The 27,500-nt window shown below is 45.4% G+C and overlaps 1 protein-coding gene across 5 annotated transcripts in view; it reads right to left on the minus strand.

The window, feature by feature from the left end:
- ehbp1 (EH domain binding protein 1) overlaps window positions 1-27,500 on the minus strand; it is a 400,782-nt gene that overhangs the window by 106,682 nt on the left and 266,600 nt on the right. For 3 of the 5 annotated variants that reach the window (XM_045687294.1, XM_045687289.1, XM_045687305.1), the window contains 3 exons: window positions 16,884-17,028; window positions 10,762-10,953; window positions 1-107 (listed from right to left, as the gene is read on the minus strand). The exon at window positions 1-107 is cut by the window's left edge and continues 33 nt beyond it. In XM_045687294.1, the coding sequence (XP_045543250.1) occupies window positions 1-107; window positions 10,762-10,953; window positions 16,884-17,028 (444 nt within the window). The remainder of the gene's footprint in view (window positions 108-10,761; window positions 10,954-16,883; window positions 17,029-27,500) is intronic. The other 2 variants (XM_045687312.1, XM_045687320.1) reach the window with 2 other exon arrangements.

A 27,500-nucleotide genomic window follows, 5' to 3' on the forward strand; every position in this document is an offset into this window, starting at 1 on the left:
GAAGGAGGGAGAGGAAGAGGAGGATGAAGGAGAGGAGGAAGAGTTGGGTCCTCCAGGTCGTACCTCCATCATCTTTAGCTTCAAGTCCACGTGTTTACTGTTCACACCTGGACAGACAGACAGACAGACAGACAGACAGACAGACAGACAGACAGACAGACAGACAGACAGACAGACAGACAGACAGACAGACAGACAGACAGACAGACAGAGAAAGAGAAAGAGAGGATTTCACCATGAGGTCAATGGTGACTTTAACACGGTTAGAGTTTAATGGCTGTGATATGAGAAAACTGAGGATGGATCAACAACATTGCAGTTAGTCCACAATACTAATCTAAATAACAGAGTGAAAAGAAGGAAGCCTGTACAGAATACAAATATTCCAACACATGGATCCTGTTTGCAACAAGGAACTAAAGTAAAACATCAAAAAAGGTATAAAAGAAATGTACTTTATGTCCTGAATGGGGCAAAACCAACACAACACATCACTAAGTACCACTCTTCATATTTTCAAGCATTGTGGTGGCTGCATCATGTTATGGGTATGCTTGTCATCGGCAAGGACTAGGGAGTTTTTTAGGATAAAATAAATGGAATAGAGCTAAGCACAGGGTAAATCCTAGAGGAAAACCTGGTTCAGTCTGCTTTCCAACAAACACTGGGAGACAAATTCACCTTTCAGCAGGACAATAGCATAAAACACAAGGCCAAATCTACACTGGAGTTGCTTACCAAGACGACATTATATATTCCCGAGTGGCCTAGTTACAATACATAAAAAAATATATATATATATTTTCTCCCCCAAATTTGATCTTGTCTCATCTCTGCAACTCCCCAACGGTCTCGGAGAAGAAGGTCGAGTCATGCATCCTCCGAAACACGACCCGACTAACCGCACTTCTTAACACCCGCCTGCTCACTCCGGAAGCCAGCCGCACCAATGTGTCGGAGGAAACACAGTTCACCTGATAACCGAGGTCAGCCTGTTGGCACCCGGCCCGACACAAGGAGTCACTAGAGCGTGATGAGCCAAGTAACCCTCCCCTAACCATGACGACGCTGGGCCAAACCCTCCCCTAACCATGACGACGCTGGGCCAAACCCTCCCCTAACCATGACGACGCTGGGCCAAACCCTCCCCTAACCATGACGACGCTGGGCCAAACCCTCCCCTAACCATGACGACGCTGGGCCAAACCCTCCCCTAACCAGGACGACGCTGGGCCAAACCCTCCCCTAACCAGGACGACGCTGGGCCAAACCCTCCCCTAACCAGGACGACGCTGGGCCAAACCCTCCCCTAACCAGGACGACGCTGGGCCAAACCCTCTCCCTAACCAGGACGACGCTGGGCCAAACCCTCCCCTAACCAGGACGACGCTGGGCCAAACCCTCTCCCTAACCAGGACGACGCTGGGCCAAACCCTCTCCTAACCAGGACGACGCTGGGCCAAACCCTCCCCTAACCAGGACGACGCTGGGCCAAACCCTCCCCTAACCAGGACGACGCTGGGCCAAACCCTCGCCTAACCAGGACGACGCTGGGCCAAACCCTCTCCCTAACCAGGACGACGCTGGGCCAAACCCTCTCCCTAACCAGGACGACGCTGGGCCAAACCCTCCCCTAACCAGGACGACGCTGGGCCAAACCCTCCCCTAACCAGGACGACGCTGGGCCAAACCCTCTCCTAACCAGGACGACGCTGGGCCAAACCCTCCCCTAACCAGGACGACGCTGGGCCAAACCCTCCCCTAACCAGGACGACGCTGGGCCAAACCCTCCCCTAACCAGGACGACGCTGGGCCAAACCCTCCCCTAACCAGGACGACGCTGGGCCAAACCCTCCCCTAACCAGGACGACGCTGGGCCAAACCCTCCCCTAACCAGGACGACGCTGGGCCAAACCCTCTCCTAACCAGGACGACGCTGGGCCAAACCTGCCCTAAACAGGACGACGCTGGGCCAAACCCTGCCCTAACCAGGACGACGCTGGGCCAATTGTGCGCCGCCCTATGGGACTCCCGATCACGGCCGGTTGTGATACAGCCTGGAATCGCGATGCAGTGCCTTATACCGCTGAGATGCAGTGCCTTAGACCGCTGAGATGCAGTGCCTCAGACCGCTGAGATGCAGTGCCTCAGACCGCTGAGATGCAGTGCCTCAGACCGCTGAGATGCAGTGCCTCAGACCGCTGAGATGCAGTGCCTCAGACCGCTGAGATGCAGTGCCTCAGACCGCTGAGATGCAGTGCCTCAGACCGCTGAGATGCAGTGCCTCAGACCGCTGAGATGCAGTGCCTCAGACCGCTGAGATGCAGTGCCTCAGACCGCTGAGATGCAGTGCCTCAGACCGCTGAGATGCAGTGACTCAGACCGCTGAGATGCAGTGCCTCAGACCGCTGAGATGCAGTGCCTCAGACCGCTGAGATGCAGTGACTCAGACCGCTGAGATGCAGTGCCTCAGACCGCTGAGATGCAGTGCCTCAGACCGCTGAGATGCAGTGCCTCAGACCGCTGAGATGCAGTGACTCAGACCGCTGAGATGCAGTGCCTCAGACCGCTGAGATGCAGTGCCTCAGACCGCTGAGATGCAGTGCCTCAGACCGCTGCGCCACTTGGGAGGCCCCTAGTTACAGGTTTGACTTAAATCTGCTTGAAAATCTATGTCAAGACTTGAAAATGGCTGTCTAGCAATGATCAACAACAACAACAACTTGACAGAGCTAGAAGAATTTAAAAAAGAATAATGTGTAAATGTTGTACAATCCAGGTGTGGAAAGCTCTTAGAGACTTACCCAGAAAGACTCACAGCTGTAATCACTGGGTGATTCTAACATGTATTGACTTAGGGGTGTGAATACTTATGTAAATTCGATATTTCTGTATTTCATTTTCAATACATTTGCAAACATTTCTAAAAACATGTTTTCACTTTGTCACTATGGGGTATTGTGTGTAGATGGGTGAGAAAAAAACATATTTAATCCACTTTGAATTAAGGCTGTAACAATAAAATGTGGTATAAGTGAAGGGGTATGAATACTTTCTGAAGGCACTATATATACACATATGGTAAACACGGACAAGTGCGCACGCACGCACGCATGCACGCACGCACGCACGCACACACAGATACATGCAGAATATAGCTCTCGGTATTGAAACGTATTGCAAACACACACAGGAAGTGGAGGTAACTCAGTCAGCAGGAGAGTAAGGGACAACAGTGTGTAACAGAGATGGTTTGGTTTGCATTTCAGTCATATCTCTGATTTCTGCCTGAGCACACTAGTAGATAACAGATCCACACACACACACACACACACACACACACACACACACACACACACACACACACACACACACACACACACACACACACACACACAGAGTAAATATATATACATATATATGTGAGGGAGATAGTGATCTGGATTGAATAAGCTGTTTGGGAAGAGAGGTGCGTGACACTGAGTATACATACATAGTGGAATAGGACTATCAGACTAGAGAGAGAGAGATGGAGGGGGAGAGAGATGAGGGGGGAGGTGGAGGGGGAGAGATGGAGGAGGGAGTGGTGGAGGGGGAGAGAGAAAGAGAGGGGGAGAGAGAGATGGATGGGGAGAGAGATGTATGTGGAGGAGAGAGAAAGAGACGGGGGAGAGAGAGAGATGGATGGGGAGATAGATGGAGGTGGAGGAGAGAGAAAGAGACGGGGGAGAGAGAGAGATGGATGGGGAGAGAGATGGAGGTGGAGGAGAGAGAAAGAGACGGGGGAGAGAGAGAGATGGATGGGGAGAGAGATGGAGGTGGAGGAGAGAGAAAGAGACGGGGGAGAGAGAGAGATGGATGGGGAGAGAGATGGAGGTGGAGGAGAGAGAAAGAGACGGGGAGAGAGAGAGATGGATGGGGAGAGAGATGGAGGTGGAGGAGAGAGAAAGAGACAGAGGGGAGAGAGAGAGAGATGGATGGGGAGAGAGATGGAGGTGGAGGAGAGAGAGAGACAGGGGGAGAGAGATGGAGGTGGAGGAGAGAGAGAGAGACAGGGGGAGAGAGATGGAGGTGGAGGAGAGAGAGAGAGACAGGGGGGAGAGAGTGAGATGGATAGGGAGAGAGATGGAGGTGGAGGAGAGAGAAAGACAGAGATCCCTGATGGACGATGAAGACACACACCTGGTCTGGCTGAGACCCTCTCCTGTCAGGCCAACACAGCACAGGTTGGGCACAGCTGTACACATTATCTTCTTCGGGCTAGGGGGCAGTATTTGGAAATTTGGATGAATGAGGTGCCCAAAGTAAACTGCCTGTTACTCAGGCCCAGAAGCTATGATATGCATATAAGGTGTAGATTTGGATAGAAAACACTCTAAAGTTTCCAAAACTGTTAAAATAATGTATGTGAGTATAACAGAACTCATATGGCAGGCAAAAACCTGAGGAAAATCCAACCCGGAAGTGGGAGATTTTAAAGGTTGTAGTTTTTAAGTGATTGCCTTTCTAATATGCTGTGTCTGTGGGGTCAAATTGCACTTCCTAATGCTTCCAGCAGATGTCAACAGTCTTTAGAAATTGTTTCAGGCTTGTAATGTGACAGGGAATCGAATAAGAGCTCTCAAAACAACAGGCTTCCTGAAAGACATTAGTGCACTCTCGCGCAGTCACGTGAAGTGCGCCGTTCTTTCTTTTTCTTCTGTATTCAATACGCTATTGTCCGGTTGGAATATTATTGAAGATTTATGACAAAAATATCCTAAATATTGATTATATACATCGTTTGACATGTTTCTACGAACTGTAATGGAACTTTTTTGCTTTTCGTCTAGCTTTTGCGCCCGCGCATTGTGCATTTTGATTAGTGAGCTAAACTGAAATAAACATGTGAACAAAACGGAGGTATTTGGACATAAATATGGACTTTATTGAACAAAACGAACATTTCTTGTGGAACTGGGAGTCTTTCGAGTGCATTCCGCCGAAGATCAGCAAAGTGAAGATTTAAAACGCTGTTTCTGACTTTTGTTGATCCACAACTTGGCGGGTAACTGGATAGCTTGCTTTGATGGTTGAGCGCTGTACTCAGAATATTGAACAATGTGCTTTCGCCGTAAAGCTGTTTTGAAATCTGACAAAGCGGTTGCATTAAGGAGAAGTTTATCTTTAATCCTATGTAAAACACTCGTATCTTTAATCAAAATTTATGACGTGTATTTCTGTAAATTGATGTGCTCATTCACTGGAAGTTTTGGAGGCAAAACATTTCTGAACATTATGCGCCAATGTAAAATTGGGTTTTTGGATATAAATATGAACTTTATCGAACAAAATATACATGTATTGTGTAACATTGAGTCCTGGGAGTGTCATCTGAAGAAGATCGTCAAAGGTTAGTGATTAATTTTAGCTGTATTTCTGGTTTTTGTGACGCCTCTCCTTGCTTGGAAAATGGCTGTGTGGTTTTTCTTGTCTAGGCGCTGTCCTAACATAATCTAATGGTATGCTTTCACCGTAAAGCCTTTTTGAAATCGGACACTGTGGTTGGATTAACAAGAAGTTTATCTTTAAAATGGTGTATAATACTTGTATGTTTGATAAATTAGAATTATGAGATTTTTGTTGTTTTGAATTTGGCACCCTGCTATTTCACTGGCTGTTGGCGAGGGGATCCACTCTTTCCTCAACAGGTTATGTTCTGATGTCGTTTGGCCTCTCTACCCATGTCTCTCTCTCTCTCTCTCAGTACTGCTGCTAATCTGAGTCTCTCTTTCCTTCAGCTCACTCCTCTCAATCTCTTCATTTTCTCTCAACCTCTTCACCCTTCCGTCTTTCCTTCCCTCTCCATTTCTTCCCTCTTTCCCTACGGTGTTTATCTCACTCTGTCTCTCTATACCTTCCTCTCTGTACAACTCCATCTCTCTCTCTCTTCCAGCTCCACTTGTCAGGCCTGGTAATCACAGTGCTGGCCTTGTCCTCACACACACACACACACACACACACACACACACACACACACACACACACACACACACACACACACACACACACACACTCGGGGGTGTCCTGCCAGGGCTGAGCACTGGGCTGGAGGAGATGAAAGGGCAGGAGGGAGACCATTTCATGTGTGACCCTCTCTCCACACACACACACTTATCAGGGTTGGGCAGAGAGCCTGGGTGAAGGCGTCCAAAACTTTTCCCGTCTCAGATGGCCAGGTACTCACAAATACATAACAGGGAAACACACACATACGCGCACACACACAAGGAGTGGGGGTCATTCAGTAAGCAGGCGAGTAAGCAAAAACAGTGTGTAACAGAGATGGTTTGGATTGCACACACACACACACACACACACACACACACACACACACACACACACACACACACACACACACACAGGGAGGAGGGAAGTGAGGACTGGAGAGATGACAGAGCTCTGGTATACCTATCATAATAATTAACCAATGAGCTACCAGATATATATTAGTCTACCAGATATATATATTAGGGTAGCAGATATATATTATTCTACCAGATATATATTAGGGTAGAAGATATATATTAGTCTACCAGATATATATTAGGGTAGCAGATATATATTAGTCTACCAGATATATATTATTCTACCAGATATATATTAGGGTAGAAGATATATATTAGTCTACCAGATATATATTAGGGTAGCAGATATATATTAGTCTTCCAGATATATATTAGTCTACCAGATATATATTAGTCTACGAGATATATATTAGTCTACCAGATATATATTAGTCTACCAGATATATATTAGGGTACCAGATATATATTAGGGTACCAGATATATACACTGCTCCAAAAAAATAAAGGGAACACTTAAACGACACAATGTAACTCCAAGTCAATCACACTTCTGTGAAATCAAACTGTCCACTTACGAAGCAACACTGATTGACAATAAATTTCACATGCTGTTGTGCAAATGGAATAGATAACAGGTGGAAATTATAGGCAATTAGCAAGACACCCCCAATAAAGGAGTGGTTCTGCAGGTGGGGACCACAGACCACTTCTCAGTTCCTATGCTTCCTGGCTGATGTTTTGGTCACTTTTGAATGCTGGCGGTGCTTTCACTCTAGTGGTAGCATGAGACGGAGTCTACAACCCACACAAGTGGCTCAGGTAGTGCAGCTCATCCAGGATGGCACATCAACGCGAGCAGTGGCAAGAAGGTTTGCTGTGTCTGTCAGCGTAGTGTCCAGAGCATGGAGGCGCTACCAGGAGACAGGCCAGTACATCCGGAGACGTGGAGGAGGCCGTAGGAGGGCAACAACCCAGCAGCAGGACCGCTACCTCCGCCTTTGTGCAAGGAGGAGCAGGAGAAGCACTGCCAGAGCCCTGCAAAATGACCTCCAGCAGGCCACAAATGTGCAAGTGTCTGCTCAAACGGTCAGAAACAGACTCCATGAGGGTGGTATGAGGGCCCGACGTCCACAGGTGGGGGTTGTGCTTACAGCCCAACACCGTGCAGGACGTTTGGCATTTGCCAGAGAACACCAAGATTGGCAAATTCGCCACTGGCGCCTTGTGCTCTTCACAGATGAAAGCAGGTTCACACTGAGCACGTGACAGACGTGACAGAGTCTGGAGATGCCGTGGAGAACGTTCTGTTGCCTGCAACATCCTCCAGCATGACCGGTTTGGCGGTGGGTCAGTTATGTTGTGGGGTGGCATTTCTTTGGGGGGCCGCACAGCCCTCCATGTGCTCGCCAGAGGTAGCCTGACTGCCATTAGGTACCGAGATGAGATCCTCAGACCCCTTGTGAGACCATATGCTGATGCGGTTGCCCTGGGTTCCTCCTAATGCCATACAATGCTAGACCTCATGTGGCTGGAGTGTGTCAGCAGTTCCTGCAAGAGGAAGGCATTGATGCTATGGACTGGCCCGCCCGTTCCCCAGACCTGAATCCAATTGAGCACATCTGGGACATCATGTCTCGCTCCATCCACCAACGCCACGTTGCACCACAGACTGTCCAGGAGTTGGCGGATGCTTTAGTCCAGGCCTGGGAGGAGATCCCTCAGGAGACCATCCGCCACCTCATCAGGAGCATGCCCAGGCATTGTAGGGAGGTCATACAGGCACGTGGAGGCCACACACACTACTGAGCCTCATTTTGACTTGTTTTAAGGACATTACATCAAAGTTGGATCAGCCTGTAGTGTGGTTTTCCACTTTAATTTTGAGTGTGACTCCAAATCCAGACCTCCATGGGCTGATAAATTGGATTTCCATTGATTATTTTTGTGTGATTTTGTTGTCAGCACATTCAACTATGTAAAGAAAAAATAATTGAATAAGATTATTTATTTCATTCAGATCTAGGATGTGTTGTTTAAGTGTTCCCTTTATTTTTTTGAGTAGTATATATTAGTCTACCAGATATATATTAGGGTAGAAGATATATTAGGGTAGAAGATATATATTAGGGTAGAAATATTAGGGTAGCAGATATATTAGGGTAGAAAATATATTAGGGTAGAGAATATTTTAGGGTAGCAGATATATTAGGGTAGAAAATACATTAGGGTAGAAGATACATTAGGGTATGGGATATATTAGGGTATGGGCTATATTAGGGTAGAAGATATATTAGGGTAGAAGATATATTAGGGTAGAGGATATATTAGGGTAGAAGATACATTAGGGTAGAGGATACATTAGGGTAGAAGTAATATTAGGGTAGAAGATACATTAGGGTAGAATATATATTAGGGTAGGAGATACATTAGGGTAGAAGATACATTAGGGTAGAAGATATATTAGGGTATGGGATAAATTAGGGTAGAAGATATATTAGGGTAGAAGATATATTAGGGTAGAAGATATATTAGGGTAGAAGATACATTAGGGTAGAAGATATATTTTAGGGTAGAAGATATATCAGGGTAGAAGATATATTAGGGTAGAAGATATATTAGGGTAGAAGATATATTAGGGTAGAAGATACATTAGGGTAGAGGATATATTAGGGTAGCGGATATATTAGGGTAGCAGATATATCAGGGTAGAAGATACATTAGGGTAGATGATATATTAGGGTAGAAGATATATTAGGGTAGAAGATATATATTAGGGTAGAAGATTCATTAGGGTAGAAGATACATTAGGGTAGAAGATACATTAGGGTAGAAGATATATTAGGGTAGAAGATACATTAGGGTAGAAGATATATTAGGGTATGGGGTAGATTAGGGTAGAAGATATATTAGGGTAGGAGATATATTAGGGTAGAATATATATTAGGGTAGAAGATATATTAGGGTAGAAGATATATTAGGGTAGAATATACATTAGGGTAGAGGTATTATTAGGGTAGAAGATATATTAGGGTAGAATATATATTAGGGTAGAATATATATTAGGGTAGAATATATATTAGGGTAGGAGATACATTAGGGTAGAAGATATATTAGGGTAGAAGATACATCAGGGTAGAAGATACATTAGGGTAAAATATAGATTACGGGAAGAAGGTATATAATAGGGTAGAGGATACATTAGGGTAGAAGATATATTAGGGTAGAAGATACATTAGGGTAGAAGATACATTAGGGTAGAATATATATTAGGGTATGGGATAGATTAGGGTAGAAGATATATTAGGGTAGGAGATATATTAGGGTAGAAGATATATTAGGGTAGAATATATATTAGGGTAGAAGATATATTAGGGTAGAAGATACATTAGGGTAGAATATATATTAGGGTAGAAGGTACATTAGGGTAGGAGATACATTAGGGTAGAATATATATTAGGGTAGAAGATACATTAGGGTAGAATATATATTAGGGTAGGAGATACATTAGGGTAGAAGATACATTAGGGTATGGGGTATATTAGGGTAGAAGATATATTAGGGTAGAAGATATATTAGGGTAGAAGATATATTAGGGTTGAAGATACATTAGGGTCGCAGATATATTAGGGCAGCCTGTGAAGTGAAGTGCTCAGTAGAGTGGTCCTGTCAAGAATGTTTTATCTGGCACCTCTTGAAACAGGCGGTTTATCAACAAGTAGTGTCTGTCCCACATGGCACCCTTTTCCCTAGGTAGTGCACTGGTACTAGGTACTATTGACCACAGCCCTGGGTCTTTGGGCTCTGCACTACTTAGGGGATGGATCCATTTGCAACGCAGCCGTAGAGCGTAGCATCACAACGACCTCTCCCTTCATAAGGACCGTCTCTGTGACAAAGGTCTTCACCACCAGAAAACAACAAACCACAGAGAAAACAAACAGCAGAGATACTGCTGCTTCAAAGAAACACTATTTATTGTTCTGTTTTCATGTTCTCCTTCCTTTCTGCTTCTTTAACCCTTTACTGTACTCCTGCCTATCTCCTATTGGCAGAACAGGGATGCAAAACGCTGGAAAAAAGTAATTAACTTACCTCTGAAAACATTCCACAAATGCTTTTCTGAAGATACCATTTTTTTATTGTCTAGGGAGAACTTTTTGCAGTTGTTTTTTAATTACTAGTTTTAATAAAATTGTACAGGAATAGAAAAACAAATAAAGCCAGTCTCAGAACTAGAGAATCTGCTACAGGCCAATGGGATCCCAGCTAGCCATGACTCAAGCCAATGAGAAGCAGAGGTCAAAGGGGAAAGTGGAGTCGTGCACATGAGGGGTGAGTTACAGACCGACAAAACAGAGAGCAAACGAACAAGCAGAAGCACCAGCACACAGACAGTTAGTGGTGGTCCCTTTACCCAGAAAGGTTAGCTCAGAGCTGGGGTTAGTAGACTCCTGATGCCCCTGGATGGTGGAGGAGGTCGGAGGGGCCTCAGGAGGGTTAGTATCTACCGCAGCAGCCTCTGTCACAGTTTCATCATGGTGATCTTCATCTCTCCCCCCCTCCTCCTCACCCCCATTATCATCACCTGCATCTCCATCCAACACATCTACAGACGAGAGACAGAGAGAGAGACAGAGACACACAGAGAGAGACAGAGAGACAGAGAGAAAGAAAGAAAGCAAGGAAGAAAGAGAGAGAGAGAGGAAGATTGAGAGAGAGAGAAAGAAAGAAAAATGGAGAGAGATAAAGAAAGAGGAAGATGGAGAGAGAAAGAAAGAAAGATGGAGAGAGAAAGAAAGAGAAAGATGGAGAGAGAAAGAAAGAGAAAGATGGAGAGAGAAAGAAAGAGAAAGATGGAGAGAGAAAGAAAGAAAGATGGAGAGAGAGGGAAAGAAAGAGAAAGATGTAAGGAGAGAGAGAAAGAAGCATTCTATGTTAGTGAATGTTAGTGGTTATGTGAAGCCATGCTGGTTCCAAGCCCTAGAGAAAGTAAGGAGATATTAATACGTGTTGTGAAAACACAGCAGGCCCCACTTAAGTCTGTCTGTCTGTCTGTCTGTCTGTCTGTCTGTCTGTCTGTCTGTCTGTCTGTCTGTCTGTCTGTCTGTCTGTCTGTCTGTCTGTCTGTCTGTCTCTGTCTGTGTCTGTGTCTGTGTCTGTGTCTGTGTCTGTCTGTGTCTGTCTGTCTGTCTGTCTGTCTGCCTGCCTGGGGTCTGTCTGTCTGGGTGTCTGTCTCTACAGACACACAGACTAACTGAAGCAGAGCCATCACCATCACCAGACAATTCACAGCTCTGTTCAGGCATCGCTGCCGTGACAACAGCTACAGATAAAGGCCAAAAACGAAACAAAAACAAAACATGAAAACACATATTACATTAAGCCTCCCGACGGGACAAAATAAAATCAACACAAACAATAAAAACAATATTAAATCCTGCTGTATAAATAAATGGACTCAAAAGAAACAAATACAAAAAAACTGCTGCAGATGTTTGACAGAGAGTCTCCTTCCCTCCACCCGTTCTGTCACTTAGTGGTAGGAGGAGAGAGAGACAATGAAAGACAGGGGAGGGAGAGAAGGAGAAAGAGAGAGGCAGAGGAAGAGAGAGTAACAGGAAAAAGAGGGAGAGTGAAAAATAACGTGTGAAAGAGAGAGAGAGAAAAGCGAGAGAGAGAAAGACTCAAGGAAAAAGAGAGGGAGAGCATTTTCAGTTTTTAATTTGGTTTCTGTGATGTGTGGAGAGAGCGCGTGCGAGCGAGCGTGGAGCGCGGGTGGCTGGTTAACGCTAGCTAATTAAAGGAAGCTATGGTGATGGAGTTTGGAAAGTTTGCAGGCAGGCAGGCAGGCGGTGGCAGGGGCAGCCCAGGTCTGAATTAACAGGACCCTGAGTGGTGGAGGGAATGATGGAGGAGAGAAGAGAGAGGAGGGAGCAGGGCTAGGATTAGGCGTTCTGCACGGCAGGCCTTGTGCATCAGGCCTACAGCGCTGCTCTTCTCCTCCCTTCTCTCATGCCCCTTTCCTCTCCTCCTCCTCCCTGACACCATTTTTAATGAGATCCACAATTAGCCAGATTCAAAAAGGCAGAAAGAGCAAATAAACCAAACTGCATCTTCCTCCCTCCTCTCTCTCCTCCTGTCTCACTCATCTCCTCTCTCTCCTCCTGTCTCACTCATCTCCTCTCTTCCTCCTGTCTCACTCATCTCCTCTCTCTCCTCCTGTCTCACTCATCTCCTCTCTCTCCTCCTGTCTCACTCATCTCCTCTCTCTCCTCCTGTCTCACTCATCTCCTCTCTCCTCCTGTCTCACTCATCTCCTCTCTCTCCTCCTGTCTCACTCATCTCCTCTCTCTCCTCCTGTCTCACTCATCTCCTCTCTCTCCTCCTGTCTCACTCATCTCCTCTCTCTCCTCCTGTCTCACTCATCTCCTCTCTCCTCCTGTCTCACTCATCTCCTCTCTTCCTCCTGTCTCACTCATCTCCTCTCTTCCTCCTGTCTCACTCATCTCCTCTCTTCCATCTCCTCTCTCCTCCTGTCTCACTCATCTCCTCTCTCCTCCTGTCTCACTCATCTCCTCTCTCTCCTCCTGTCTCACTCATCTCCTCTCTTCCTCCTGTCTCACTCATCTCCTCTCTCTCCTCCTGTCTCACTCATCTCCTCTCTCCTCCTGTCTCACTCATCTCCTCTCTCTCCTCCTGTCTCACTCATCTCCTCTCTCCTCCTGTCTCACTCATCTCCTCTCTCTCCTCCTGTCTCACTCATCTCCTCTCTCCTCCTGTCTCACTCATCTCCTCTCTCTCCTCCTGTCTCACTCATCTCCTCTCTCTCCTCCTGTCTCACTCATCTCCTCTCTCTCCTCCTGTCTCACTCATCTCCTCTCTCTCCTCCTGTCTCACTCATCTCCTCTCTCTCCTCCTGTCTCACTCATCTCCTCTCTTCCTCCTGTCTCACTCATCTCCTCTCTCTCCTCCTGTCTCACTCATCTCCTCTCTCTCCTCCTGTCTCACTCATCTCCTCTCTCCTCCTGTCTCACTCATCTCCTCTCTCTCCTCCTGTCTCACTCATCTCCTCTCTCTCCTCCTGTCTCACTCATCTCCTCTCTCTCCTCCTGTCTCACTCATCTCCTCTCTCTCCTCCTGTCTCACTCATCTCCTCTCTCCTCCTGTCTCACTCATCTCCTCTCTTCCTCCTGTCTCACTCATCTCCTCTCTTCCTCCTGTCTCACTCATCTCCTCTCCTCCTCTCTCTCCTCCTGTCTCACTCATCTCCTCTCTTCCTCCTGTCTCACTCATCTCCTCTCTTCCTCCTGTCTCACTCATCTCCTCTCCTCCTCTCTTTCCTCCTGTCTCACTAGTCTCCTCTCTCTTCCACTCTCTTCCTGTCTCACTAGTCTCCTCTCATCCTCTCTCTCATCTCCTCTCTCTTCCTCTTTCTGTCTCCTCTCTATCTCTCTCTCTTCTTCATCCTCTTTATTCTCTGTCTCTGTCATCTCTCTCACCAAGGTTCTACTTTTACCAGGTTTTGTCTTCAGCCCCCCACAGCTCTGTACCCACAGCTCTGTACCCCACAGCTCTGTACCCCACAGCTCTGTACCCCACAGCTCTGTACCCACAGCTCTGTACCCCACAGCTCTGTACCCCACAGCTCTGTACCCCACAGCTCTGTACCCACAGCTCTGTACCCCACAGCTCTGTACCCCACAGCTCTGTACCCCACAGCTCTGTACCCACAGCTCTGTACCCCACAGCTCTTCACCCCACAGCTCTGTACCCCACAGCTCTTCACCCCACAGCTCTGTACCCCACAGCTCTGTACCCACAGCTCTGTACCCCACAGCTCTGTACCCACAGCTCTGTACCCCACAGCTCTGTACCCACAGCTCTGTACCCCACAGCTCTTCACCCCACAGCTCTGTACCCCACAGCTCTGTACCCACAGCTCTGTACCCCACAGCTCTGTACCCACAGCTCTGTACCCCACAGCTCTGTACCCCACAGCTCTGTACCCCACAGCTCTGTACCCCACATCTTCTCACTCTTGTCCTTTCTCGCTCTCTACTTCTGTCTCCTTCTTTCTCTTCCCATTTCCCCCGTCCTCTCCCTTTCCATTTTTCCCCGTCCTCTCTTTCCATCTTTCCCCGTCCTCTCTCTTTCCATCTTTCCCCGTCCTCTCTCTTTCCATCTTTCCCCGTCCTCTCTCTTTCCATCTTTCCCCGTCCTCTCTCTTTCCATCTTTCCCCGTCCTCTCTCTTTCCATCTTTCCCCGTCCTCTCTCTTTCCATCTTTCCCATCCTCTCTCTTTCCATCTTTCCCCATCCTCTCTCTTTCCATCTTTCCCCATCCTCTCTCTTTCCATCTTTCCCCGTCCTCTCTCTTTCCATCTTTCCCATCCTCTCTCTTTCCATCTTTCCCATCCTCTCTCTTTCCATCTTTCCCCGTCCTCTCTCTTTCCATCTTTCCCCGTCCTCTCTCTTTCCATCTTTCCCATCCTCTCTCTTTCCATCTTTCCCCGTCCTCTCTCTTTCCATCTTTCCCCGTCCTCTCTCTTTCCATCTTTCCCATCCTCTCTCTTTCCATCTTTCCCCGTCCTCTCTCTTTCCATCTTTCCCCGTCCTCTCTCTTTCCATCTTTCCCATCCTCTCTCTTTCCATCTTTCCCCATCCTCTCTCTTTCCATCTTTCCCCGTCCTCTCTCTTTCCATCTTTCCCATCCTCTCTCTTTCCATCTTTCCCATCCTCTCTCTTTCCATCTTTCCCCGTCCTCTCTCTTTCCATCTTTCCCCGTCCTCTCTCTTTCCATCTTTCCCATCCTCTCTCTTTTCATCTTTCCCCATCCTCTCTCTTTCCATCTTTCCCCATCCTCTCTCTTTCCATTTTCCCCCGTCCTCTCTCTTTCCATCTTTCCCCGTCCTCTCTCTTTCCATCTTTCCCCGTCCTCTCTCTTTCCATCTTTCCCATCCTCTCTCTTTCCATCTTTCCCCATCCTCTCTCTTTCCATCTTTCCCCATCCTCTCTTTCCATCTTTCCCCGTCCTCTCTCTTTCCATCTTTCCCATCCTCTCTCTTTCCATCTTTCCCATCCTCTCTCTTTCCATCTTTCCCATCCTCTCTCTTTCCATCTTTCCCCGTCCTCTCTCTTTCCATCTTTCCCCGTCCTCTCTCTTTCCATCTTTCCCATCCTCTCTCTTTCCATCTTTCCCCGTCCTCTCTCTTTCCATCTTTCCCCGTCCTCTCTCTTTCCATCTTTCCCATCCTCTCTCTTTCCATCTTTCCCCGTCCTCTCTCTTTCCATCTTTCCCCATCCTCTCTCTTTCCATCTTTCCCCATCCTCTCTCTTTCCATCTTTCCCCGTCCTCTCTCTTTCCATCTTTCCCATCCTCTCTCTTTCCATCTTTCCCCATCCTCTCTCTTTCCATCTTTCCCCGTCCTCTCTCTTTCCATCTTTCCCCGTCCTCTCTCTTTCCATCTTTCCCCGTCCTCTCTCTTTCCATCTTTCCCCGTCTCTCTTTTTCTCCGTCTATCTCTTTCTGTACAGCATCTGAATCAGAGGGATGAATAGTTATGAGAGAGACAGAGAAGACAGAGATAATAATTCGGCTGTCCCTTGACGCTGTGAGAAAGTGACATAATATTCTCCAAGCAGCATGATAAAGCTCGTTCCCTGCGCTGTCCAGTCACGCAGGCTGCTGTCTGTTCCTTCCCTCCGCACGGCAGCCATTACATTTCACCCTGACAACTAGACAAGAGGAGTCACAAACGGGGAGACGATTGAAAACAAATATCTATAGGAGTAATAACGGTCATTACCATAATAACATCTATTTACGGTGGAATGGAAAAGCGCACGGCGGGGAATTCACACCGTTGAATTTCAGACTCGATAGCTATGATTATAAATGAGTTTTGTTTCTCTCCTGAAAGGTAATTCAGCCTCACCAAGAGTACCGTTGATGAACCAATAATTACACCTGAATAAAGGAGAGGAAAGTCAAACCAATTTGAGCTGTAATCACAGGGTTGTGTGTGTGTGTGTGTTTGAGACCTACAGTAGTGATCAAATGGCATTTGTTTTTCCTGATGCATTTTGGGGGATTAGCGATAGCCCTTAGAGAGAAGGACTAATGGAAATGTCTCCACCAGTGAGTGCTTTCAGCTTACAATTTACTCTGTGTGTGTGTGTGTGTGTGTGTGTGTGTGTGTGTGTGTGTGTGTGTGTGTGTGTGTGTGTGTGTGTGTGTGTGTGTGTGTGTGTGTGTGTGTGTGTCAACATTCATGTGTAATTTCCCTGTGGTTAAATGCAGCACAGATGTCCTCCAGAGAAACACAGCATCCTGGGATGTTTAAAACACACTTAAGTAGAAAGACAATTTAAAGGAAAACAAGTTTGACTTAAAAACTGTGAACTGTTCTTCATTTGTGTTTCAACAATAATAATTATTTTTTTGAAATCTCAACCGACTGGACACGTGTCTATGCAAGTGTGTTTGCGGCTGGCTTTTAACATGTGCTCTGTGTGTGTGTGTGTGTGTGTGTCTAACCTCCAGTAGGAGTGGTTTTGCCTCTCCCTCGGTCAGCGGTCGTGTCGTAAAGGGGCATCTCTGTGATCTTGACCCCAGAGCGAGCCTCGGCGATGAGCTGTCTGGCCCTCTCCCTCAGCTGCCTCCGACGCTCCACATCCTTCTCCTACACACACACACACACACACACACACACACACACACACACACACACACACACACACACACACACACACACACACACACACACACACACACACACACACACGTTTGCAGTTCTGATATGAAACCGAGTCAACTGAAGGAGGAAACAGACACACACCATATTAACACAACAACACTCACACCATATTAACACAACAACACTCACACCATATTAACACAACACTCAAACCATATTAACACAACACTCACACCATATTAACACAACACTCACACCATATTAACACAACACTCACACACCATATTAACACAACAACACTCACACCATATTAACACAACACTCACACCATATTAACACAACACTCACACACCATATTAACACAACACTCACACACCATATTAACACAACAACACTCACACCATATTAACACAACACTCACACCATATTAACACAACACTCACACACCATATTAACACAACACTCACACACCATATTAACACAACAACACTCACACACCATATTAACACAACAACCCTCACACACCATATTAACACAACACTTACACACCATATTAACACAACACTCACACACCATATTAACACAACACTCACACACCATATTAACACAACAACCCTCACACACCATATTAACACAACAACCCTCACACACCATATTAACACAACAACCCTCACACACCATATTAACACAACACCACTCACACACCATATTAACACAACACCACTCACACACCATATTAACACAACAACCCTCACACACCATATTAACACAACACTTACACACCATATTAACACAACAACCCTCACACACCATATTAACACAACACCACTCACACACCATATTAACACAACAACCCTCACACACCATATTAACACAACACTCACACACCATATTAACACAACAACCCTCACACACCATATTAACACAACAACCCTCACACACCATATTAACACAACAACCCTCACACACCATATTAACACAACAACACTCACACACCATATTAACACAACACTCACACACCATAGTAACACAACAACCCTCACACCATATTAACACAACACTCACACACCATATTAACACAACACTCACACACCATATTAACACAACAACCCTCACACACCATATTAACACAACAACACTCACACACCATATTAACACAACACTCACACACCATATTAACACAACACTCACACACCATAGTAACACAACAACCCTCACACCATATTAACACAACACTCACACACCATATTAACACAACACTCACACACCATATTAACACAACAACACTCACACACCATATTAACACAACACTCACACACCATATTAACACAACAACCCTCACACACCATATTAACACAACAACCCTCACACACCATATTAACACAACAACACTCACACACCATATTAACACAACACTCACACACCATAGTAACACAACAACCCTCACACCATATTAACACAACACTCACACACCATATTAACACAACAACCCTCACACACCATATTAACACAACAACACTCACACACCATATTAACACAACAACACTCACACACCATATTAACACAACAACACTCACACACCATATTAACACAACAACCCTCACACACCATATTAACACAACAACACTCACACACCATATTAACACAACACTCACACACCATATTAACACAACACTCACACACCATATTAACACAACACTCACACACCATATTAACACAACAACACTCACACACCATATTAACACAACACTCACACACCATATTAACACAACACTCACACACCATATTAACACAACAACCCTCACACACCATATTAACACAACAACCCTCACCCACCATATTAACACAACAACCCTCACACACCATATTAACACAACCCTCACACACCATATTAACACAACAACACTCACACACCATATTAACACAACAACCCTCACACCATATTAACACAACACTCACACACCATATTAACACAACAACCCTCACACACCATATTAACACAACAACACTCACACACCATATTAACACAACACTCACACACCATATTAACACAACAACCCTCACACACCATATTAACACAACACTCACACACCATATTAACACAACAACACTCACACACCATATTAACACAACAACACTCACACACCATATTAACACAACACTCACACACCATATTAACACAACACTCACACACCATATTAACACAACGACCCTCACACACCATATTAACACAACGACACTCACACACCATATTAACACAACGACCCTCACACACCATATTAACACAACACTCACACCATATTAACACAACAACCCTCACACACACCATATTAACACAACAACCCTCACACACCATATTAACACAACAACCCTCACACACCATATTAACACAACAACCCTCACACACACCATATTAACACAACAACCCTCACACACCATATTAACACAACACCACTCACACACCATATTAACACAACACTCACACACCATATTAACACAACACTCACACCATATTAACACAACAACCCTCACACACCATATTAACACAACAACCCTCACACACCATATTAACACAACACTCACACACCATATTAACACAACACTCACACACCATATTAACACAACCTTCACACACCATATTAACACAACAACCCTGACACACCATATTAACACAACAACACTCACACACCATATTAACACAACACTCACACACCATATTAACACAACAACACTCACACACCATATTAACACAACAACAACTAACACACCATATTAACACAACACTCACACCATATTAACACAACAACACTCACACCATATTAACACAACAACCCTCACACACCATATTAACACAACAACCCTCACACACCATATTAACACAACACCACTCACACACCATATTAACACAACACCACTCACACACCATATTAACACAACAACCCTCACACACCATATTAACACAACAACCCTCACACACCATATTAACACAACAACCCTCACACAACATATTAACACAACAACACTCACACACCATATTAACACAACACTCACACACCATATTAACACAACAACACTCACACCATATTAACACAACAACCCTCACACACCATATTAACACAACAACCCTCACACACCATATTAACACAACAACCCTCACACACCATATTAACACAACAACCCTCACACACCATATTAACACAACAACCCTCACACACCATATTAACACAACACTCACACACCATATTAACACAACAACACTCACACACCATATTAACACAACAACACTCACACACCATATTAACACAACAACACTCACACACCATATTAACACAACACTCACACACCATATTAACACAACACTCACACACCATATTAACACAACGACCCTCACACACCATATTAACACAACGACACTCACACACCATATTAACACAACGACCCTCACACACCATATTAACACAACACTCACACCATATTAACACAACAACCCTCACACACCATATTAACACAACAACCCTCACACACCATATTAACACAACAACCCTCACACACACCATATTAACACAACAACCCTCACACACCATATTAACACAACACCACTCACACACCATATTAACACAACACTCACACACCATATTAACACAACACTCACACCATATTAACACAACAACCCTCACACACCATATTAACACAACAACCCTCACACACCATATTAACACAACACTCACACACCATATTAACACAACACTCACACACCATATTAACACAACCTTCACACACCATATTAACACAACAACCCTCACACACCATATTAACACAACAACACTCACACACCATATTAACACAACACTCACACACCATATTAACACAACAACACTCACACACCATATTAACACAACAACACTCACACACCATATTAACACAACAACACTCACACACCATATTAACACAACAACACTCACACCATATTAACACAACAACACTCACACCATATTAACACAACAACCCTCACACACCATATTAACACAACAACCCTCACACACCATATTAACACAACACCACTCACACACCATATTAACACAACACCACTCACACACCATATTAACACAACAACCCTCACACACCATATTAACACAACAACCCTCACACACCATATTAACACAACAACCCTCACACAACATATTAACACAACAACACTCACACACCATATTAACACAACACTCACACACCATATTAACACAACAACACTCACACCATATTAACACAACAACCCTCACACACCATATTAACACAACAACCCTCACACACCATATTAACACAACAACCCTCACACACCATATTAACACAACAACCCTCACACACCATATTAACACAACAACCCTCACACACCATATTAACACAACACTCACACACCATATTAACACAACACTCACACACCATATTAACACAACAACACTCAGACACCATATTAACACAACAACCCTCACACACCATATTAACACAACAACCCTCACACACCATATTAACACAACAACACTCACACACCATATTAACACAACCCTCACACACCATATTAACACAACAACACTCACACACCATATTAACACAACAACACTCACACACCATATTAACACAACAACACTCACACACCATATTAACACAACACTCACACACCATATTAACACAACGACCCTCACACACCATATTAACACAACGACACTCACACACCATATTAACACAACGACCCTCACACACCATATTAACACAACACTCACACCATATTAACACAACAACCCTCACACACACCATATTAACACAACAACCCTCACACACCATATTAACACAACAACCCTCACACACCATATTAACACAACAACCCTCACACACACCATATTAACACAACAACCCTCACACCCCATATTAACACAACACCACTCACACACCATATTAACACAACACTCACACACCATATTAACACAACACTCACACCATATTAACACAACAACCCTCACACACCATATTAACACAACAACCCTCACACACCATATTAACACAACACTCACACACCATATTAACACAACCTTCACACACCATATTAACACAACAACCCTCACACACCATATTAACACAACAACCCTCACACACCATATTAACACAACAACACTCACACCATATTAACACAACAACACTCACACACCATATTAACACAACAACCCTCACACACCATATTAACACAACACTCACACACCATATTAACACAACAACCCTCACACACCATATTAACACACCACTCACACACCATATTAACACAACACTCACACACCATATTAACACAACACTCACACACCATATTAACACAACACTCACACACCATATTAACACAACAACACTCACACACCATATTAACACAATAACCCTCACACACCATATTAACACAACAACCCTCACACACCATATTAACACAACAACCCTCACACACCATATTAACACAACACTCACACCATATTAACGCAACACTCACACCATATTAACACAACAACCCACACACACCATATTAACACAACAACACTCACACACCATATTAACACAACAACACTCACACACCATATTAACACAACAACACTCACACACCATATTAACACAACACTCACACACCATATTAACACAACAACACTCACACACCATATTAACACAACAACACTCACACACCATATTAACACAACACTCACACACCATATTAACACAACACTCACACACCATATTAACACAACAACCCTCACACACCATATTAACACAACAACCCTCACACACCATATTAACACAACAACCCTCACACACCATATTAACACAACAACCCTCACACACCATATTAACACAACAACCCTCACACACCATATTAACACAACACTCACACCATATTAACACAACACTCACACACCATATTAACACAACAACACTCACACACCATATTAACACAACAACCCTCACACACCATATTAACACAACACTCACACACCATATTAACACAACACTCACACACCATATTAACACAACACTCACACACCATATTAACACAACAACACTCACACACCATATTAACACAACAACACTCCCACACCATATTAACACAACAACCCTCACACACCATATTAACACAACGACACTCACACACCATATTAACGCAACACTCACACCATATTAACGCAACACTCACACACCATATTAACACAACAACACTCCCACACCATATTAACACAACAACCCTCACACACCATATTAACACAACGACACTCACACACCATATTAACGCAACACTCACACCATATTAACGCAACACTCACACCATATTAACACAACAACCCTCACACACTATATTAACACAACAACACTCACACACCATATTAACACAACACTCACACACCATATTAACACAACAACACTCACACACCATATTAACACAACAACACTCACACACCATATTAACACAACACTCACACACCATATTAACACAACACTCACACACCATATTAACACAACAACCCTCACACACCATATTAACACAACGACACTCACACACCATATTAACACAACACTCACACACCATATTAACACAACAACCCTCACACACCATATTAACACAACACTCACACACCATATTAACACAACAACCCTCACACACCATATTAACACAACACTCACACACCATATTAACACAACAACCCTCACACACCATATTAACACAACAACCCTCACACACCATATTAACACAACACTCACACACCATCTCTTGTACAGTTCTGATATTAAAGAGGAAACCTAATGCGCGCACACACACACACACACACACACACACACACACACACACACACACACACACACACACAGTGCTGCTCCACAGATACAGTATTGAGCAGCTGCCATCTTAGTAACGACAGAAATGCCATTTACAGCCCTAATCTGATCCTGCTGCTAGATACCAACACAACACAGACAGACAGACAGACAGACAGACAGACAGACAGACAGACAGACAGACAGACAGACAGACAGACAGACAGACAGACAGACAGACAGACAGACAGACAGACAGACAGACAGACAGACAGACAGACAGACAGACAGAGTCCACTGCTGGGGGGCGGCGAGACTGGACCAGTGACAGGCAGACAGACAGACAGACAGACAGACACACAGACAAAACATGCAGACAGACAAAACATGCAGACAGACAGAGACACACAGACAGACAGACAAAACATGCAGACAGACAGGGACACACAGACAGACAGACAAAACATGCAGACAGACAGAGACACACAGACAGACAGACAAAACATGCAGACAGACAGGGACACACAGACAGACAAAACATGCAGACAGACAGAGACACACAGACAGACAGACAAAACATGCACAGTCAAAACATGTAGACAGACAGAGACACACAGACAGACAGACAGAAAGAGGAACACAGGTGTTTCCAGGAATAGAGTGTCTTCATGTCCTTCAGACATTGTGGACATGTTGATAAAACTCTCAATGGAACTGTTGGATCACATCTATGCTTTAACTAAACAGACAGACAGACAGACAGACAGACAGACAGACAGACAGACAGACAGACAGACAGACAGACAGACAGACAGACAGACAGACAGACAGACAGACAGACAGACAGACAGACAGAGGGAATAGCCTAACCCATTATTAACCACAGTTATATTTCCATCATATTTGTCCTCTGTATTCCACAGTGTTAAGGGATGGTGGTGGAGACAAGCCCCACCCTGATCACTGAGCCATGAGCAGAACAAGCAGCAGAAGCTAATGAGCTACAGCTCTCTAGTTCCAGGGAAATGGTTTGTTTGTACCCATTGTTACAGGAGGACAATAGGGAGGAATTGCAAATGACAGCCATCCCCACTCACTGCCCGACTACCACCTCTCTGCTAATAATGGTGTGTGAGAGAGTGTGAGAATAAGTAGGTGTGTGAGTGAGAGAGAGAAAGAAAGAAAGACAAAGAGAACGAGCGAGAAAGCAAGACAGAAAGCAAGACAGAAAGCAAGACAGAGTGAGAGAGAGAGAGAGAGAGAGAGAGAGAGAGAGAGAGAGAGAGGAGAGAGAGAGAGAGAGAGAGAGGAGAGAGAGAGAGAGAGAGAGAGAGAGAGAGAGAGAGAGAGAGAGAGAGAGAGAGAGAGAGAGAGAGAGAGACAGAGAGAGAGAGAGAGAGAGAGAGAGAGACAGAGAGAGAGAGAGAGACAGAGAGAGAGAGACAGAGAGAGAGAGAGAGAGAGAGAGAGACAGAGAGAGGAGAGAGAGAGAGACAGAGAGAGAGAGAGAGAGAGAGACAGAGAGAGAGAGAGAGAGAGAGAGAGAGAGAGAGAGAGAGAGAGAGAGAGAGAGAGAGAGAGAGAGAGAGAGAGAGAGAGAGAGAGAGAGAGAGAGAGAGAGAGAGAGAGAGAGAGAGAGAGAGAGAGAGAGAGAGAGAGAGAGAGAGAGAGAGAGAGAGAGAGGAGAGAGAGAGACAGAGACAGGAGAGAGAGAGAGAGAGAGAGAGAGAGAGAGAGAGACAGGAGAGAGAGAGAGAGAGAGAGAGAGAGAGAGAGAGAGAGAGACAGAGAGAGACAGAGAGAGAGAGAGAGAGAAATATTTTTAGATTGTAAAAATACCTTTTTGGCCCAATAGTTCCATTATTAAGAGGAGAAACATTAGTTCATTGTAAAAGACGTAGAAAGTTAGAACCAAGTTGGAACCAAGCCCCCGTCCTCGTCCAGGGTAGATAGAACCCCTGACGCCTCACACCACTACCAAGTCCCCCAGACGGTTCACCAGCCCCCCCATATACACATGGTCCAGACGGTTCACCAGCCCCCCCCATATACACATGGTCCAGACGGTTCACCAGCCCCCTCCCCATATACACATGGTCCAGACGGTTCACCAGCCCCCCATATACACATGGTCCAGACGGTTCACCAGCCCCCCCCATATACACATGGCCCAGACAGTTCACCAGCCCCCCCATATACACATGGTCCAGATGGTTCACCAGCCCCCCCCATACACATGGTCCAGATGGTTCACCAGCCCCCCATACACATGGTCCAGACGGTTCACCAGCCCCCCCATATACACATGGTCCAGACGGTTCACCAGCCCCCCCCATACACATGGTCCAGATGGTTCACCAGCCCCCCATACACATGGTCCAGATGGTTCACCAGCCCCCCCCATACACATGGTCCAGACGGTTCACCAGCCCCCCTATACACATGGTCCAGACGGTTCACCAGCCCCCCCATATACACATGGTCCAGACGGTTCACCAGCCCCCTCCCCATATACACATGGTCCAGACGGTTCACCAGCCCCCCCATATACACATGGTCCAGACGGTTCACCAGCCCCCCATATACACATGGCCCAGACAGTTCACCAGCCCCCCATATACACATGGTCCAGATGGTTCACCAGCCCCCCCCATACACATGGTCCAGATGGTTCACCAGCCCCCCCCCACTACACATGGTCCAGTGTGAGCCGGGCCGGCACCAGAGAGAATGAAAGAACGAGTGTGAGAACGTAGAGGTGTGTGGTCACTTTATACCCAACACAAAGAAACAACAGGACCATCTCTCTCTCCTAGTTTTCTATAAACCCCCATGTCCTCTGATCAGACTGTCTTTCCTCAGCTGAATAAAGGTGAACCCTGGGAATATCAGCAGTGTTCTTCAGGCTGTACTACTGCTATATGATATGATATCTCCGGGTTCTGCCCTGACGGATATGGATACAGCTATGGGTTATAGGGAGGAGGATACAGAGAACACCTACTACAGCTCTGACCGTCACTGCACTCCAGATAAAACTGATGTATTGTCCCTAGACATTTTGGAGACGGAGGAGAGATGAGAAATTGTGTTTGTGCCTTTCTGTCTATCCAGAGGCTAGGATTAACACTATAGAAAATGCATCTAGCCAGCTCAGCGACAGCCAGCTACGGGGCAGTGATTAGAAAATAGAAAAGGGAAGGATAGAAGGGAGAACTGGGGAGAGATTGGGGATGGAAGGACAGAAGTGAGAACTGGGGAGAGATTGGGGATGGAAGGACAGAAGGGAGAACTGGGGAGAGATTGGGGATGGAAGGATAGAAGGGAGAACTGGGAGAGATTGGGGATGGAAGGACAGAAGGGAGAACTGGGGAGAGATTGGGGATGGAAGGACAGAAGGGAGAACTGGGGAGAGATTGGGGATGGAAGGGAGAACTGGGGAGAGATTGGGGATGGAAGGACAGAAGGGAGAACTGGGGAGAGATTGGGGATGGAAGGGAGAACTGGGAGAGATTGGGGATGGAAGGACAGAAGGAGAACTGGGGAGAGATTGGGGATGGAAGGATAGAAGGGAGAACTGGGAGAGATTGGGGATGGAAGGATAGAAGGGAGAACTGGGGAGAGAT

The sequence above is a fragment of the Salmo salar genome, chromosome ssa01, assembly GCF_905237065.1.
Source record: "Salmo salar chromosome ssa01, Ssal_v3.1, whole genome shotgun sequence".
NCBI classification, from domain to species: Eukaryota; Metazoa; Chordata; class Actinopteri; order Salmoniformes; family Salmonidae; genus Salmo; species Salmo salar.